General features: G+C 37.6%; 1 protein-coding gene across 1 annotated transcript in view; it reads right to left on the bottom strand.

The window, feature by feature from the left end:
* Positions 1 to 492: 492 nt before the first annotated feature.
* GOLGA4 (golgin A4) overlaps positions 493 to 17,652 on the bottom strand; it is a 244,928-nt gene continuing 227,768 nt past the window's right edge. The window contains exon 20 of the mRNA XM_032237102.1: positions 493 to 734. Within this exon, the coding sequence (XP_032092993.1) occupies positions 696 to 734 (39 nt within the window). The 3' untranslated portion in view covers positions 493 to 695. The remainder of the gene's footprint in view (positions 735 to 17,652) is intronic.

Here is a 17,652-nt window from a genome sequence, read left to right as displayed (position 1 = left end):
CAAAAATAAACATTTCATCTTTCCTTATGAAGTGTGTCGTCTGGGTACAAACATCTCTGTGCAACATTGTTTCTCATTTGCCACATCTTTCACATTCATATTAACATTATTTCCCTAAGCTTAGTATTATGATATATTAAATATTTAAACATTATAAAACTCTCCATTTTTCTTCTTAATATCTTCTAGTAATGATATCATATCATAACATTAAACATCATTATTCTCATCATACACATATTAACAGTTTTCATCTTATTTTTATCTCTATCTAAATATATTGTCTACTTATTTTTTAGACTTCTTCATTTCCAAACCACTTTTTTATTCTCCAACCATTGGTAAAATACTTCCCAAATCATATAATATTTAGTTTGCTCTTTCTCCTCATTTCTGCACATTCTAATATTTTCCTTATCACCTTCTCATCAATAGGAATCACTGCACTTTCCAATGTTGTGCAAGTACAATTCTAGCTGCAGTTAATACATGAATGATTAAATATTTCTCTTTATTATAAATTTCAGGTAAAATTCCTAGTAGAAATGTTTCTGGCTTCAGCTCAATATGTTGTTGTGTCATCTCTTCCACCATGTCTTCATTAATTGTTGTCCAATACTTCTTTGCCTCGCCACCACATATGATAGTAAGATCCAGGTATTTGGTGGCACTTCCAACACTTAGCTGAATTGTCTTTAAAAATCTTTGTCAACCTCGTCGGTGGTAGATGCCATCTGTAAAACATCGTAAACAAATTATCTTTATATGCAGTTGACATTGTTAATTTATAATTCATATCTGACAATTTCTGCCATTTATCTAATTCTATCGTATAGCCAACATTTTTTGCCCTTGCTATCATTGTCTCTTTTAATTGTTCCTTTTCCAATTTTATGCCAAATAAGTAATTATACAGTTTCTTTATTAATCTTTCTTCTGTTCCAGTTAAGATTTTATCTAGCTCCATTCTTCATAAAAACTCTGTAATTTAGCATCTTTCTCATATGTAGATTGTATCTGCACATTAGAGTATCACATTATATCGATTCCTTGCTCACTCATTTCTTCTTTCGTTTTAGGTACCCCTTTTTAATTCAAGATATCTTTATATCTGACAATGTTTCCCATAATAATAATATTTAGTTGAATAAATGCTTCCATTGTTGAAAGCCAAACTGGTATCCTCAAATAATGTTGTTCTTTAATTTTCTCCCACACCAATAATAATGCATTTCTTATATAATGTCTCTGAAAATATCCATCTATCTCATTTTCCCCATAGCCTAAAAATGCATGCCAGCCCAATTGTAAATCACGTTTTTACAAAGTTAATAAACTTATATTCCTCAGTACAATCCACTCTTTCATCCATGCTAGCACTGCCGCCTGATAGTACAATTCCCAGTTTGGTGGTCCAAAGCCTCCTCTATTTCTTATATTTTGCATCATTTTCACATCAATTCTTGCTTTTTTCTCTTGCCAAATATATTTATGTATTATTTTATTCAGTTCTTCAAAATATTTCTTTTCCAATTTTAATAGAATTGTTTGGAATAGATACAATAGCCTTGGTAGTATATTTATTTTAATTGTTGATATTCTTCCTACCAAAGATAATTGCAGATTCTTCCATTTTTCCAAATCTACTTGGATTTGCTTCAACAATTTATAGTAATTATCTTCCTTAATTGTTACACATCTTGCTATCAGCTGGATCCCTAAATATGTCTACCCTCTTTGCTTATTCTATTATTTTTGCTTATCTGTCAGATTTTTAACTAAAATCTTAGTTTTCTCTTTATTTATTTTCTGACCTGCCACTTCTCCATGTTCTTCTATTTATTTCTTTTATTAATTTAGGTCCTGTTCATGGGTCTTCCAAATAAAGGCTAAATCATCTGCAAACACCTGCAATTTGTAGCGTTCACATTGTCAAATGCTTTCTGTACATCTAAGATCAACACCATTTGCTTCTCTGGAAGTGCTTCATAATGTACCGTATTCTTCGGAGTATAAGACGCACCTTTTTTCCTCAAAAAAGAGCCTGAAAATCTGGGTGCATCTTATACATCAAATACAGCATTTTTTGCCTCCCGAAGCCCCGCCCCTTCACCAAAATGGTCGTGCATAGCCTTATGGAGGCTTTCAGAGAACTCCTGTGAGCTGGGGAGGGCAGAAATGAGCAAACAACGGGCCGTTTTTGCCCCTCCCCCCAGCAGCACTCTATAAGCCTCCATAAGGCTATGCGTGCAATTTTTTTGACAAAAAATGGGCCCGTTTTCACGAAAAAGTGGGCTGTTTTTTGCTGGATTTTTGTCCCCCCAGAAGCACTCTGCAAGCTCCCCCCAGGCTATTCATGCCATTTTTTTGGGGAAAAAAACAGGCCCAAAAAATGGACTGTTTTTGGGAGGTTTGCAGAGTGCAAACACTTTTTTTCCTTTCTGAAAGCTCTTTAATTGATTAAAGAGAATTACATTGATCAAGTGCTGTACCAGCAGAAACACCTATCTATCTACTGTATTTCTCTCTCTCTCTATTTCTCTCTCTATATCCCTCTACCTACCTACACACACTCTCTCCCTACCTACTGTATTTCTCTATCTCTCTTTCTCTATCTCTATCCCTCTACCTATCTACCTACCTACCTACACACACACTCTCTCTCTCCCTATCGTATTTCTCTCTCTCTCCCTTTATCTACTTACCTACCTACTCTCTCTCTCTAACTCCTACTGTATTTCTTTCTCTCCATCTCAAACTCTACCAACCTACCTACTTCTTAAAAAAAATTGCCTCTTCAAAATCTTGATGCGTCTTATACTCCAAAAAATACGTCATTCAAGATTATTTTCATATTGTCTTTAATTTGTCTCTTAGGTAAAAAAACCATTTTGATCTTTATGTATGAATTGATTTAAAATCATTTTAGTCTTTCTGCAATTATTGACACAAACATTTTATAATCCGCATATGACAAGGATATTAGTCTGTAATTTTTTATTTGTTGTAAATCTGCATCTTCTTTCAGTATAAGGGTAATAATGCTTCCATCCATGTATTTGGTACTTTTGCCTCTAAAAAAAGTTCATTAAATACTTCCAACATTGTTTGATTCAAAGTTTCTTGCAATTCTTTATATACTTCATGTCAGGCCTGCAGGCATATTCCTTTTAGGATCTTTGGCCTGCCACACTCTCTATTATTTTACTATGCTGTTTCATTAGTGTAGTAATTGGGAGGGGGAATAGTAAGAAGTAGAATTGTAGAATGTCTTGTTGTCATAATAAAACATTCCTTTCTAGAAGCCCAAGATCATCTTTTGTCTCCACACCTTTGCACCTGACTGGAACTAGATGGGTGGAAAGAAGATTGGACCATGTGATGAACTTGTGGGTGTGGGGGCAAGGTTTTGAATTTTCAACTGGATGGAAACCCAGGAAGCTTTCAGATTCGGGGTTCCACAATTTGTACCAACATGTCTCTCTTATTAAATTGGAACTTTGATGAAAGCTATGCCTTGAACTCTGATTTAATTCTGGAAGATATTTGGAATGCTGACATTAACCCAAATCTGAAATTAAAATAAATCACCAACAACCTCAGCATGGGGTGCTGGCAAGGGGTGCTGACTGACCTGACCCACTCAGTGTAAAATATCAGTGAACAATTAAGAGAAAGCCTTTTGAGAAAAGAAGCTAATAATGAATTGCTTCTCTAAAGTTCTTCCGAAGTACAAAGGAATTGGTATGGGAGAGGAAATTTTCAGATAAATAGTGTCTGGAAAGATACAGCTGGAGGGGGCTGGGAAAACTAATTCACTGCATGGCTGGAGAATGAAAGTCTCAGATCAACCTGAGCAGCCAAACTTGAGTTCTTACTCCCCCTCCTTCCCCAGCCAAGGCTTGGGGAAAAAACCTGGAATGGAGATTTTGACACTTCCGCTGACAGACCATCCGGTCCAAGTGTCTTCCCATTCTTTTGCTTCTTAATTGCTCTGTTAATTCCATCATGGATATACGTTCATGCTTTAACGGTTTCAGGTATTTTACGTATTTCTGCCTTTTCTAAATATTGATTTATTTTCTCTTCTGATATTAACTCTTGTTCATATAGCTCCAGCAATAAGACCTAATCCTACAATCCCATATGGAGACTTCCTAGAGGAAGGGGAAACACAAATGTGGGAAAAGAAATTAGGTGCAGTTTTTAAAGAAGGATTTTGGAGTGTCCCAGATGGCAGGCCGCCTCATTCGACTAATCTGCCAAAGGCTGTATTCCAAAGGCCACTGCAGGACCCAAGCATTGGTGGATGTCACAAGGAGAGTGTGGCATGAACTGGAGTATATAGTGAAGCAACAAAGATGGCAATCATCTGTCAAGCAAATAACACCATTTCTAGGAAGGCCATTCATGAAGGGGGTAGAAAGGCACAACGGCCTTTCAAAAAAAAAAAAGGACTACAAATGGCTACCAATATGTATTAGTATGGAGGGACAAATTGGCACAATGGATAGAGACCTTCCCATGCCACCATGCCACAGCCATTGAAACCACCAGACACCTCCTTAAGGACATTGTGCTCACGTTTGGGGTACCCACTACTCTGGACATGGACAGGGGCAGGCACTTCATATTCCAGGTCCTCATCCATATATTCCAGGCCCTAGGCATTACCCAAAACCTTCATGTGCCTTATCACCAACATCTTCGGGTGGAAATGAGAGGACCAACAAAGCGATCAAGACCTAGAAAGCATACTCTGCCAGGAAGCACACCTCTCATGGACAAAGGTATTACCCATTACTCTGTTTTATATCAGAACTAAGCCTTGATGGGATATAGGGATTTTCCCTTTCGAAATCCTTTTTGGTTGATCCCCAGACACACTGCAAGGCTTGGACTCTCAATCCCCCAGCTTAGATAGAAGGGATATGGTTCTCTTTTCTTATCTTTCAGACCTGCACAAAAGACTCCAGACCCTGTGGAAACAAAACACATTGAAACAGACCCTGCCCTTGGAAGAAGCCCTGCATCCATTCAAACCAGGAGATGTAAGTGTGGATCAGTGGTGGGATTCAATTTTTTTTACTACAAGTTCTGTGGCCTGGTGGGCATGGCTTGGTGGCCATGTGTTTTTTTATTTTTCCCATTCAAGTTCATTCACAAGTATACATTTTTATAATTGTTATTTAACATTTGTCTATTCATCATTAGTCTCTAATTGTTTTTAGACACATATATAATTCAGTTTGGGTCACTTTCTTGCCACCACGTGCCTCCATCCTATTTTGCAACAATCTTGTTCCTTCGCTTTGCCTAGCCTGGCTTCTTGTGACCATGGGCATGCTGCAATGGTTGTAAGTGTGAAGAACAGTCATAAGTCACTTTTTAGTGCCATTGTAACTTTGAATGGTCTCTAAATGAACTGTTGTAAGTCAAGGATTACCTGTACAAAAATACAAAAAGCTTTTTTGGTAAAAGTTCTGTTCTTACCTGTTCTTGAGAAACAGATAAGAAGGCTCTCTCTCTTTATTACATTTCAAAGAACGTGAGAATACTGCAAGATACTTAGACGTCAGGAAAAACATTATAAAAATACAGCTTATCCCCATGCTCCCCCTCTCTCCATTTGAATGGCAGTATCACGTTAGGGACCTCTCCTCCTTTCCCAAGAAAGTATGGACTCTTGAAATGTGGTATTTTAAAAGGAACCTTTTATTGAGAAGAAGTGATAGTAGGACAGGTGAAGCAGATTCTAAATCTCCCCCCCCCAACTATACAGTTAGAAATAGGGCTTTAGAATCTCTCCCTCCAGTCTGAATGTGGATTTAGCCTATCCACAGCTGTGAAGATGTTTATTGTAATGGCAGTCTTGAGAAACAGGTAAGGAGCCATTCCCAGAATCTTCTTCCACTTTTAGCAAACCACATAACTCTCCCTCCTTATTACATGTCAAAGAAGGTGAGAATACTGCAGGGCACTGCAGGGAAAAAGGTTATAAAAATACAGCTTATCCCCATGCTCCCCCCTCTCTCCATTTAAATGGCAGTATCATGTTAGGGATCTGACATACCACCCTTCTTAAAAAAAAGATAGATCGGAAGAAGGCAGGACTTAGCAGTGAGAAGATGGACTTTCAGGCTACTCCTGAAACTCCTCTATTCTGAAGCATTTGGACGGTCCCTTTTTGGACCCAAGCTGTCCCGGAGAGACAGTGAAAGGTAATAGGAGACCCAGTGGTCCCAGAGACATTCGCAAAGTCTCTGGGGACCTGGAAAAAACCTCCTTTGCCAGTGACTTCCGGATTAGCCATAAGGCTAACTGAAACTGCAGACAGCCCTAAAGAAAGTGTCAAAAGTGTTTCCAGCTGGTAAGATTATTTTATTACTCAGAGAAAAACAGACCGCCTAAAAATTCAAGCTAATTTAAATTAAAGAACAGAAGAATCTAGTGGCGATTTTGATCTTTTTATTGGTTTTTGGACGGTGGTTATCCTACCTTTTAAATGTTTTAAATGTTATTCACACGGACAAAGGATAGATTACTCCAACATCTTCTCTGATCTTCTGCAAGCGGGCTGTAAACCAATTCACTATAATTTGGTTGTTTACAACTTGACACTTTTATTGCTTGGCTGTATTGGCTTAAGATCTGATAAGATTGTACAGCTTTCAGCCTGCTTTTATTTGCAAATACCTCAGAGCTCTCAAGAAAAAATACTAACTGCATACAAACATGGCGTCTATTCAAGCGTCTATTCAAATGATTTTTTCAGCACTACAGAAATTATCTACCACACAAGATAGAATTCAGAGAAAATTGGATTATTTGGTGTTTTTGGCAACAAAGTATGAGGAAAAAACTGAGAATGTTTTTCAAATACAAAATAAAAATTCCGGAGATAAAGAGCCTGATATTCGTGAAAATTGGTTTACTTCTGAGGGAGGAAAGAATGAAATGTTTGAAGAGGAATCAAGCAGACTGAAAGTTTACTTTAAAAGACGGGGCACAAGAGGAATGGGAAGCATCAAAGAACTTACAGTTTATGAAATACCATCTGCAAAACATTTGATACCACCACTGAGAATTAAAGACAAATTGATAAAGGAAATAAAGAGCGGGCGGCAGCATTATATGAGAGGCATTACAGACAAAAAAGTGCAAAGATTTCTTTGTATGAACTTGCTCATAAAGATGTTTGGAAAACTGGACCCACAAAAGGCAGCAAATATAAGACTGTTCTGTTATTGGAGAGACACAGGTTGATAGATGGAAGAGTATAACTTAAAATTAGCTAAACTTAGTTAAATTCATTTGCAATAGGTATAGATGGAAAAAAATGATGATAGTAATATAATGTTGAGTTGATATGATAAGTAATAATTGGATATGAGAAGGGAAGGCTAGAAATGTATTTGGACTATATATAAACATTATTAATAACAATAATAATTATTATAAAAAAAATGAAATAAAACTATATATAGTTAAATCTTAACTAATAGTGGGGAAATGCTATGATATAGGATATAATTAAATAAAAAAAGGAGGATGATAATAAATTATATACATGGAGGATAAATTTTTTGGTATTAAATATTATGGATGTTTAGCTAAAACAGGATATAAGGACTTAATGTTAATGGAGGATTTTATAAATAAGTAAATGAAATGCCAGCATGTGGTTATGGATTAAATCTTTGGTATAGTTAAGGATGAAGGATGTTTAAATAACTGTAGTCAACTAAAAGTGGAGGTATGATGATGTTAATATAGTAAACATTTGAGATATTTGAATTAATATGAATTAATGGAAGAGATGTACAAAAACTTGTTGTAACCAGCTGATATACTTTTTTATACTTGTTGTGGTTTTTTTTGTGAGTGTGTGTGTGTTTTTTAATTGTTGTGTATATCAAATAGATAAATGAATATACAATAGAGAGATACAAAGTGTTTCTGTGGGGGGGAAATATAGTTAGGATAGACTAGTAATGGTAAGGGAATAAGAAATTATACTAAATTATATCTGGGTTGGCGGAAGTACCATCTCAAGGAAACATAAACTGAGATTTAAAATAGAAACACCAATAATAGTAGAAAAAAGGGAAAAAGGGGGAGAGAATGAAAGGAAGATGGGGGAAAGAAGAAAGAGGTAAGGGGAGGAGGATGGAAAGGAGAGAAAGAGGAGGAGAGAGGGTAGAAAGGGGAAGAGGAAGAGTAGGAGTAGGAGAAAGGTACGGGAAGAAGGAAGGGGAAGGAAAGGAGGAAGGAGGAATGTAGAGAAGGGAGAGAGGGAGAAAGGAAAGGGAAAGGAAAAGAAGATTGAAGGGAGAGAAAAGGAAGGAAAGAGGGTAGGAAGGGAAAAAGGAAGAGTAGGAGTGAAGGAGAGGCAAGGGAAGAAGGAAGGGGAAGGAGAGGAGGAAGGAAGAAAGTAGAGAATGGAGAGAGGGTGAAAAGAAAGAGGTAAGGAGAGGAGGATGGAAAGGAGAGAAAGAGGAGGAGAGAGGGTAGGAAGGGGATGAGGAAGAGCAGGAGTAGGAGAAAGGTACAGGAAGAAGGAAGGGAAAGGAGGGCAGGAAGGAAGAAAGTAGAGAAGGGGGGAAGGGAGAAAAGAAAGGGAAAATAAGGTGATGTTATAACAGGAAGAAGGGATGGTAAACAAAGCAACCCAAACCGTATATTATACTTATTAAATGAAATAATAAATGCATAAAAATGATAAATGTTAAAACACCTGTAACCAAATGACATGCTATATGTTATGATGTTTTTTTTCTGTTTTGTTTCTTGTTCTTTTTTGTTCTGTTTTTTTCACTGTTGTGGGTATGTGTTGTTTATGTAACAAAAAATAAAATAATTAAAAAAAAAAGATAGATCCACCTGTAAGAGATAAGGATAAAAAAATCCATTATAATATTTTAGCAAGGTTTGTGAGGCTATTGGGTGTGAAATTTATTTAAGAGTGTGGGGGCGATGAGGTCTTTTTTTTTTTTTTGCGAAGGAGGTAGGTATTTCTACACTACTAGGTATTGGGTTTTCTCTTAAAGGATTTTAGAATGGTTTGGGAAGTTTTGCCCCTGGCAGGATTTCAATTGCAGTTGGTGGCATGGTGGCGGTGAGTTCGTCGAATGTCTTTTCACTGAAAACCTCAGCTATGTCTCTGTATTCCTTTGGTATGTCTCCATTTGGCATTCCCCTGAGCATTGCCATTTAACAGTCAGGCTTCCCTTCCCGGTTCCCCTTTTTGTCATCAGCAAAAATTACTCATTACTAAATTTTGACCAACCCTTGTCTCCAGTTAATTTTGGGATTCCATTTTCTTAGCCATGCTAACCTAATATTAACGGGTGCCGGGTGCTACCACAAATATCAGTGACTCTTTGTGATTATCCATAGTTATTTGTAGGGGCTCAGTGGCAAACATGGCGGGTTCTCCCCCGGATATTGATCTGTTTAATTGGCAAAATTGAATTGGGGTCTTTAGTCTCCTTAGATTTATTCCCAATTTCCCAACTAGGATGGGGACGTATCAGGCAGCTTATGCATCCTGAGTCTAGAAAAACAGAGTTTTACTTCTCTGTCTTAACTGGGTATAAACAGTCTTAGGAGGAGGAAAGCTGTTCAATTGGATTGCTTACCAGGGTTGGCCTTCTGGGTTGCTTTCAGTGAAAGTTGGTTCTTCCAATTGGATTTCTGGAGTTTTGATCCACAAGGGGTGGGGGTCCCTAAACTAGATGGTTACCTTGCTTCGTAGGGCAGTTTCCTTCCCTCAGGGGCTTGGCTTTGTGGGTTTCCCCCTGACAGGCATTTTGATTTCTTCACCAGCATCTTCGATCGGCTTGATGCCCTTCTTTCCTGCACTTAAGACAATCCAACTAGAAATTGGGCTTTAGAATTCCCTCCCTCCAGTTTTAATGTGGATTTAGCCAATCCAAAAGTGTGAAGATGTTTATTGTAACAGCATCTTGAGAAACAGATACGGAGCCATTCCCAGGATCTTCTTCTGGTTCCAGCAAATTGAAATAATCCACATGGCTCTCCCTCCTTATTACATTTCAAAGAAGGTGAGAATATTGCAGGGTGCTTAGACACCAGGAAAAGGGTTATAAAAATAAAGCTTATCCCCATACTCCCCCTTCTCTCCATTTGAATGGCAGTATCACATTAGGGAACTAACACCAGAATTACAAATCAGGCAGGGTGCCAGAGCACCTTGAAGAATTAAAATAGCTAAAATGCAATGATAACTACCAACAGCCAACTCTTGCTCATAAAGTGAAACTCTTTAGCACAGAGGTTATTTAAGCTCTCTCCAGAAAGAGCACCCCAGGAGAAGCAATCATTAGATCCATTTGCGCCACATAAAGATACTAGCTGGTCTCACTCACCTCATAAGATATCCTAAGGAAATCATCCAGATTTAAGGAAAGATCACATGCCCCCCAGAAAGGCAGTAAAAAAATCAGTGCCAAGCTTGCATCCTGCCTCTTGGAAGTACACCCCAAAAGGACAGTGTCATGAACCACTAAAGCAATGAAGGAAGGCCTTCTCCCCAGATAGAAAAAGAAACCATGAACAGAAAAAATTCAAACACAATACAAATAATTAAATCACAAGTTTAAATCCTTTTATAACTAAAACATAAGTTCATTGCCATAGCTCACACCCCAGGCAAGTTCAAGTGTAAACACTTGAGATAAGTGCCAACTACAAAGAAAGCAAAATGTCAGGGCTGCTTCACTTAATAACTAAGAAAGAAACCACTCAACTCCATTTTGCAGAATTAAGAGTATTTTTACTGGTTATAATAGCAATAGCAATAGCAGTTAGACTTATATACCGCTTCATAGGGCTTTCAGCCCTCTCTAAGTGGTTTACAGAGTCAGCATATTGCCCCCAACAACAATCCGGGTCCTCATTTTACCCACCTCGGAAGGATGGAAGGCTGAGTCAACCCTGAGCCGGTGAGATTTGAACAGCCGAACTGCAGTCAGCTGAAGTAGCCTGCAGTGCTGCATTTAACCACTGCGCCACCTCGGCACTATAAGTAAATAGAAGCTAAACAAAGTTGGATCTAAGCAAAAGCCCACGCAAGCATAGATATCAATACATGACCCAATCTGCTCCCCTTGGTAACCCCAGCCCATAGTCCAATCCAATATTTCCACAGCTGTCATGTGGGAGACATTTTCAAAAATCATCATCAGGTTGGTATGCCAGACAGTTGGCTTGGTGGGAAACTCCTCGTCCTGCCACATGCGCAGTAGATGGTGAGAACAACTCCCAATTAACAGTCCTCCTGTACAGAATATTTCCCACACCCAAATACCATGCTCCCCCCTCCCCGTTTCAATGGCAGCCGAAAAGCAAGCAGCAAAACAGAGGATGACACAAAAGTAGCAAAAGAGCAAACACAGTAGCTGTTGCTTGCTGAACCAATTACCAGGACAAATAGACACAGGAACTAGCTAGATTTCTAAAGCTGCTTCTTTTCAGGAACAGAGATTAACATTTTTCCTTCCAAACAAAGATGAATAGGGAAAATTATCCCATCAATAAACACAGGATTAAACATCACTAAAAACCAGTTTTAGACCAATAGTCAGAAAGGGTATGTAAAGTCATATTTGAATGTCAATCTTTCTAGCTAGCGAAGAAGCCTTGCTGGATTTCACTCATCTTGGTTCCTTGTCATTAAAAGCTTCTTTCCGGCAGCTCTGCTTCATTATTCAATTATTACTTCAAAGTGCCGATCATTGCATCCCAGCTGGAAGAACTCCAACAGGGGGAATATTTCCTCCCAACAGCAGTGTAAAAAGCTTAAAACAACCCTTCCCTTTTAAGAAAGTCAAGCCCCAGCAAAGTACCAGCAAAGTAAGGGAAAAAAAACTCCTGAAAAGCTCAGGCAACACTAAGTGGGGCGTACTGCCAAGAACCTTTAGCTGTTACAATGCAAAAACAGTTAACTGAGATGCAGTTTCTGTAAGCAGGGCAATAAAGATTAGACTAGAAACAACACTAGAATGTTTATTTCCTGCCTTCCTTAAATGATTAACCCTGTAAAGTGGAAAAAAACGAAATAAGATTTCTTCTAACAACTGGTTCTCTGAACGGCTTAGAAAATTAACTACAGGTTCTAGTGAATAGGCTAGAACCAGTTGAATCCCACCTCTGGCTGTGGAGCAAATTTTTCATCAGATCTTCACTCCTACAGCCACGGTGGAAAGGACCCTTCCAGATCTTGCTGTTCACACAAAGAGACAAGATTGTGGAACGTGATTCCTGGATCCACTGAACTCAAGCTAAGCTTGCTATAGTGGATCACAGTCCAGCCCCAGAACAAGTATCAAAGGTGCCACCCCTGAAGCTCAAGAAGTACTCAGAAACTGAATGGTGGATTCTAGAAGCTTTCTTTAACATTGCACAGCATGGGGAAGGGGGTGTTAATGGGAAATTTATTTTACAAAATTGTTTGTAAAACAATGTGTGAAATTCCCTAATTAATTTATGAGCCTCGAGACAAAGTTTAAAAAAACCCATTCATTTATTAGGATCAACATCTTGGCATGATTTTCTGTGGAGCCGAAACTAAATTCCACTTAATGGCATCTGAATTTTATCCCTGTGTCCCCTCCGCTCTGCCTGAAGTGATTAATCACATTCACCAACAAGATGTTTCGGCAGATTATAGACATGCACATTCATAGGCCAGCTACAAAGAATATGAGACTTGACGGGCCAAAAGTATGCATGGAATTATCCTCCCTTCCCGAGTTGATAGTAGTCATGGAAACGCTTTACACATTGACATCCAGCTCCCCTCACTTCCTGAAAGCGACCTGTGTAAAAGAAAGCAATTTGATTACAGGTGTATAACTTAAGGATGCATTCCTCCCCCAGGCTTGCTTGGTTTTTCTGCATGGAATTTTGCTATAAGGTGATCAGCCTGAATTTATTATCTTTCTTCACTATATAACTTGTGGCCAATCCTCTGATCACTGCTTTTGCAGTATCCCACACGTTCTGTAGCGAGGTCTCTTCTTTTGTATTCTCTTTTAAAAGAACCCCATTTCTCTTTCTATCATCTGTATGAATTCTTTTTTTTTTGTTATAGATTGGTTTAATAAAAACTATAGACCAATTTCATTATTTAATGCAGATTACAATTTTTTTGCATCATTAATTGCTGAAAGGCTTAAAAGATTTTTAATTGATTTTATTCATCCTAATCAAAATGGATTTTTACCCAAGAGGCAAATTAGGAATAATGTGAGAATAATTTTGGATACACTAGAGTATTATGAATCACACAATGATAAACAATTAGCGTTAATCTTCTTGGATGCTCAGAAAGCATTGAGAACATAAATTGGCAATTTATGTTACAACAATTAAATTGTATGGATTTTGGTGGAAAATTCACGAATGTGATAAAGGCAGTTGATATCCAACAAAAAGCCAAGTGATGGTGAATGGAGATGTGACAGGAAGCTGTAATATACATAAAAAAGGAACGAGACAAGGCTGTCCACTATCTCCATTACTATTCATTATAACATTAGAAGTCTTAACTAGCAACATCAGATTAGACCCAATAATAAAAGGAATGGAAATTTTTAAATGAAAAATATAAATTACAAGCATTTGTTGACGATCTGGTATTGATATTAGAAGAATCACTAAAAACGGCCCCCAAATTGATAAGAATTGAGGAAAATGCAGAGGTGACAGGGATTAAAATAAACAAAGGGAAAACCTAAGAATTAATTAAGAACATAACAGATAAACAAAAGAGGAACTGATAGAGAAAATTGGCCTACATATAGTAAAAAAAAAGTTAAATATTTTGGTATCTACCTAACAGCAAGGTGCGTGACCATCAATAAGGATAATTATATAAAATTAATACAACAAATTAAATTGGATTTAGAAAAGTGGAAGATTTACAACTATGACATGGAGAATAGCCGTTAAAGTGAACATGCTACCAAAAATACTTTTTCTATTCCAAATAGTACTGATAAAATTAGAATTTTTTTTTTGATGAATTAAAAAAATGATTTTGAAATACATTAGTTAAGGTAAAAAAATCCCTGAGAATTAAATTGAAAATGTTACAGGAATCTAGATGTAATGAGGGCTTTGGACTTCCGAACTGGGAATGTTTAAATTTTAAAAAACAGAAGGCTACTATTATTAGAGGGACATGATCCTTTTGTATGGTAGAAGTATGGTACATAAATATTTTTCAGAGGCATTATGTTAGAAACATGTTGCTCAACACATGAGAAAAAATTAAAATACAACATTACAGGAAAATACCAGTTTGGCTTTCCACAATGGAGGCACGAATATACCCAAACCTTATTAATTTGGAAAAATGTATTTCACAAAGATATCTAAATGAAAATGGTGAACTCAAATCTAGGCAGCAACTACAGAACCAAGGGGTTGATCTAGCCTGGTAGCCATACTTTCAGATACAGTCAAGATATGAGAAAGACATCAAAGCATGGGGTTTGAATAAAAAACCAAAAGCAATTGACAACATTTTAATGGTGACAGATGAAAAATTGATTAAAAATATATAATTACTTATTGAATCATAAGATGGAAGACGAAATAGTTAAAGAAACAATTCTTTGGGCAATTTGTTTTGGTTATAATATAGAACTAGAGAAATGGCAAAAAATTTGGGACATAAACTACAAATTGACTATGGCTTCGGCTTACAAAGAAAATCTTTATAAAAGGTTATTCAGGTGGGACTGAAGATTTTAATTTTAGGAATACAGAAAAGGTAGCTCAAGGAGCTGCTCAACATCAGTGTTCTATATGGTATATGCAGGTATCGATGTTCTTAGCCTTCAAATTAGAAAAAAAACTTTTCATTTTTAAAAAATAAAATTGGAAGCTGGAATTTGAAATGTTTGATCACCCACCCAGGCAAAAAAACACAAATGAAAAGTAAGACCTGTGAAGGAACACCCTAAGGACTTATTTTGAAGACACATATACTCAGTGTACATTATTTCTAAATGAGTTTTACTAAATACAGGTGAAACTCAAAAAATTAGAATATTGTGCAAAAGTTCATTTATTTCAGTAATGCAATTTAAAAGGTGAAACTATATGAGATAGACTCATTACATGTAAAGCAAGATAATTCAAGCCATGATTTGTCATAATTGTGATGATTATGGCTTACAGCTCATGAAAATCCAAATCCACAATCTCCGAAAATTAGAATATTACATGCAATCAATAAAACAAGGATTGTACATAGAACAATATTGGACCTCTGAAAAGTATAAGTATGCATATGTACTCTGTACTTGGTTTGGGCCCCTTTTGCAGCAATTTCTGCCTCAATGAGGCGTGGCATGGAAGCTATCAGCCTGTGGCAGTACTGAGGTGTTATGGAAGACCAGGATGCTTCAATAGCAGCCTTCAGTTCTTCTGCATTGTTCGGTCTCATGTCTCCCTTGGTAATGCCCCATAGATCCTCTATGGGGTTCAGGTCAGGCGAGTTTGCTAGCCAATCAAGCACAGTAATCCGTTCCTGGGAGGAGCCTGCTGGTGGTGGCAGCAAAAAATCAGCTGCCTCCGAATTCCTGGCTACGTACCTGTTTAGAGGATCTTCCATCTGACGTCTTATCAGGTTTTCTTATCCTTCAGGCAAGAAGGAAAGAAGAAATTGTTTTGCTGGCAAATGCTCTTCGATTTTTGCAGCTTTTGTGTTTGCAGGGAGAGGGGGGCTAGCCCAAGGCAGAACGGCTGTCCGTGCTGGGAACTTCAAACTGCCATGTGCGGGACAAAGTAGGTCTCCCCCACTCAGTTCAAAGTTTTGATTGATTTAATCTTATCACGAGCTGGATTCGTATTACGAGTGCAATAATTGTTTATCAAGATTTTAGCTTCTTTTCTTTTTCTCCTCCGAAAAACTATTTACTTAGAGGCTTTTAAAATGGCGTTGAGCAGGCTGGTTTCTCCGGTAATAACGAACACTTTTTGTTAATTGTCACAAGAATTCAAAACAAAGGAGATTGCTTATCATTTGTTTTGTTTCACAATCGGCCAGCAGAAGCTTTTTAATTAGTTTCATTTCTACAATATTCTCACTCCCTCATTAATCTTGCTTATCTGGAAGTTAAATGGTGATGAATCTGCTGAATGGTCTTGTTACAATGTTTACTCACTGAAAGTTTTGCCAAGCCTTAAACTTAAACTAAAGTAAAAGGGGAACTCAGCTTCTTTACTTAAAGCTCCATATTCAGGCAATAGAGTTTTATTAACTGCAGGCAGATAAATTTTGAAATGGCTTCAAAACTAAATATTAACTTGAAGTCGTCACCCTCTACTTCCAGGGGCACATCCTCAGTGCCTGGCACAAAGCTGCAGCCTCCGCTTCCTACGCCTCCTGCTGGGGATGGGTTAACAAAAGAATTTTTCCTGAGCAATCTAAGCGAGGCTCTTAATGCACTGACAATTAAAATGGAAGATAAGTTTAGAGATAATAGAGAGGTGATAAAGCAGGAGAGAAAAGAGGAAATAAAAGAAATGAAAGAGGAAATCAAAAGTGAAATAAAAGGACTTAAAAAGGAGCTGTATGAGAAAATCGATGCTAAGGTTGTTAAAATTAGAGATGAAATGCTGAGACTTGTAACTGTATTAACAGAACATACTTCTGGAATGGAAGATACTCTAGAGGTTCTTAATGATGCCAATACTAACTTGACATTGAAAACAGAGGTGGTGGAACAAAAAGTGGAAAATGCTGAAAAAGAAATTATTATGATACAGTACCGACAAATGGAGTTCGCATTAAGAGTAAGGGGGCTGCGTGAGGAGAAACAGGAGAACTTGAAACAGATCCTATCGGAAGCTTTTGACCGCCTGATGGGAAGACCAGGGACCAACCTTGACTGGCAAATTGACAAAGCTTACCGCGTTAACTCCTGGCTGGCAAAGCAGAAGCAGCTTCCTCGAGACATCGTTATATATTTTACTACAAGAGAGCGTAGAAATATGGTATTGCAAGCGTCTTATAACACTAAGCTTCAAATTGGCGGTCAAGACCTGATTGTTTTGAAAGAGATACCACCTCAAATGTTAAGAGCCAGGAGAGACTACGCTTTTTTGGTTGAAGAACTCAGAAATCGTCAGATACAGTATAGATGGGATGCACCATTTGGCATTATATTTACATTTGATAAGCAAAGGTATCGCCTCAACTCTGTATGGAAAGCCCGAGATTTTTATTATAATATATTGAAGGCCGGATACCCTGCACCATCTGGACCTAGAGAAAGACCACAAGAAGGACAGATAGACAGCAAACTACACAACCACCAGACAAGATGGAGCATCTCTCTTTTCTAGAAGTGCAAGGTGTTATGGAACAAAGACCTAGCCGCATGACTACTAGACGATTGGAGAAACAAGCTAAAAAGCAACAGCATCAACAATCACCAGCCATCGATCAAGGAACTACAATAACAAGTCTGGAAGCAGTGGGAGGAGCTAGACCTAAGGTTAAACAGGCCATGCAGGAAGCTCTAAAAATGCTTCAGCCAACCAAAGATGACAACTAAGATTTTAACATGGAATGTCAACGGACTGAATTCTCCACAGAAGAGGAAGAAAATA

The sequence above is a fragment of the Thamnophis elegans genome, chromosome Z (assembly GCF_009769535.1).
Source record: "Thamnophis elegans isolate rThaEle1 chromosome Z, rThaEle1.pri, whole genome shotgun sequence".
In the NCBI taxonomy this organism is placed as follows: domain Eukaryota; kingdom Metazoa; phylum Chordata; class Lepidosauria; order Squamata; family Colubridae; genus Thamnophis; species Thamnophis elegans.
The sequence above is the reverse complement of the archived record's forward strand: the minus strand, read 5'-3'. Positions and strand labels throughout refer to the sequence as shown.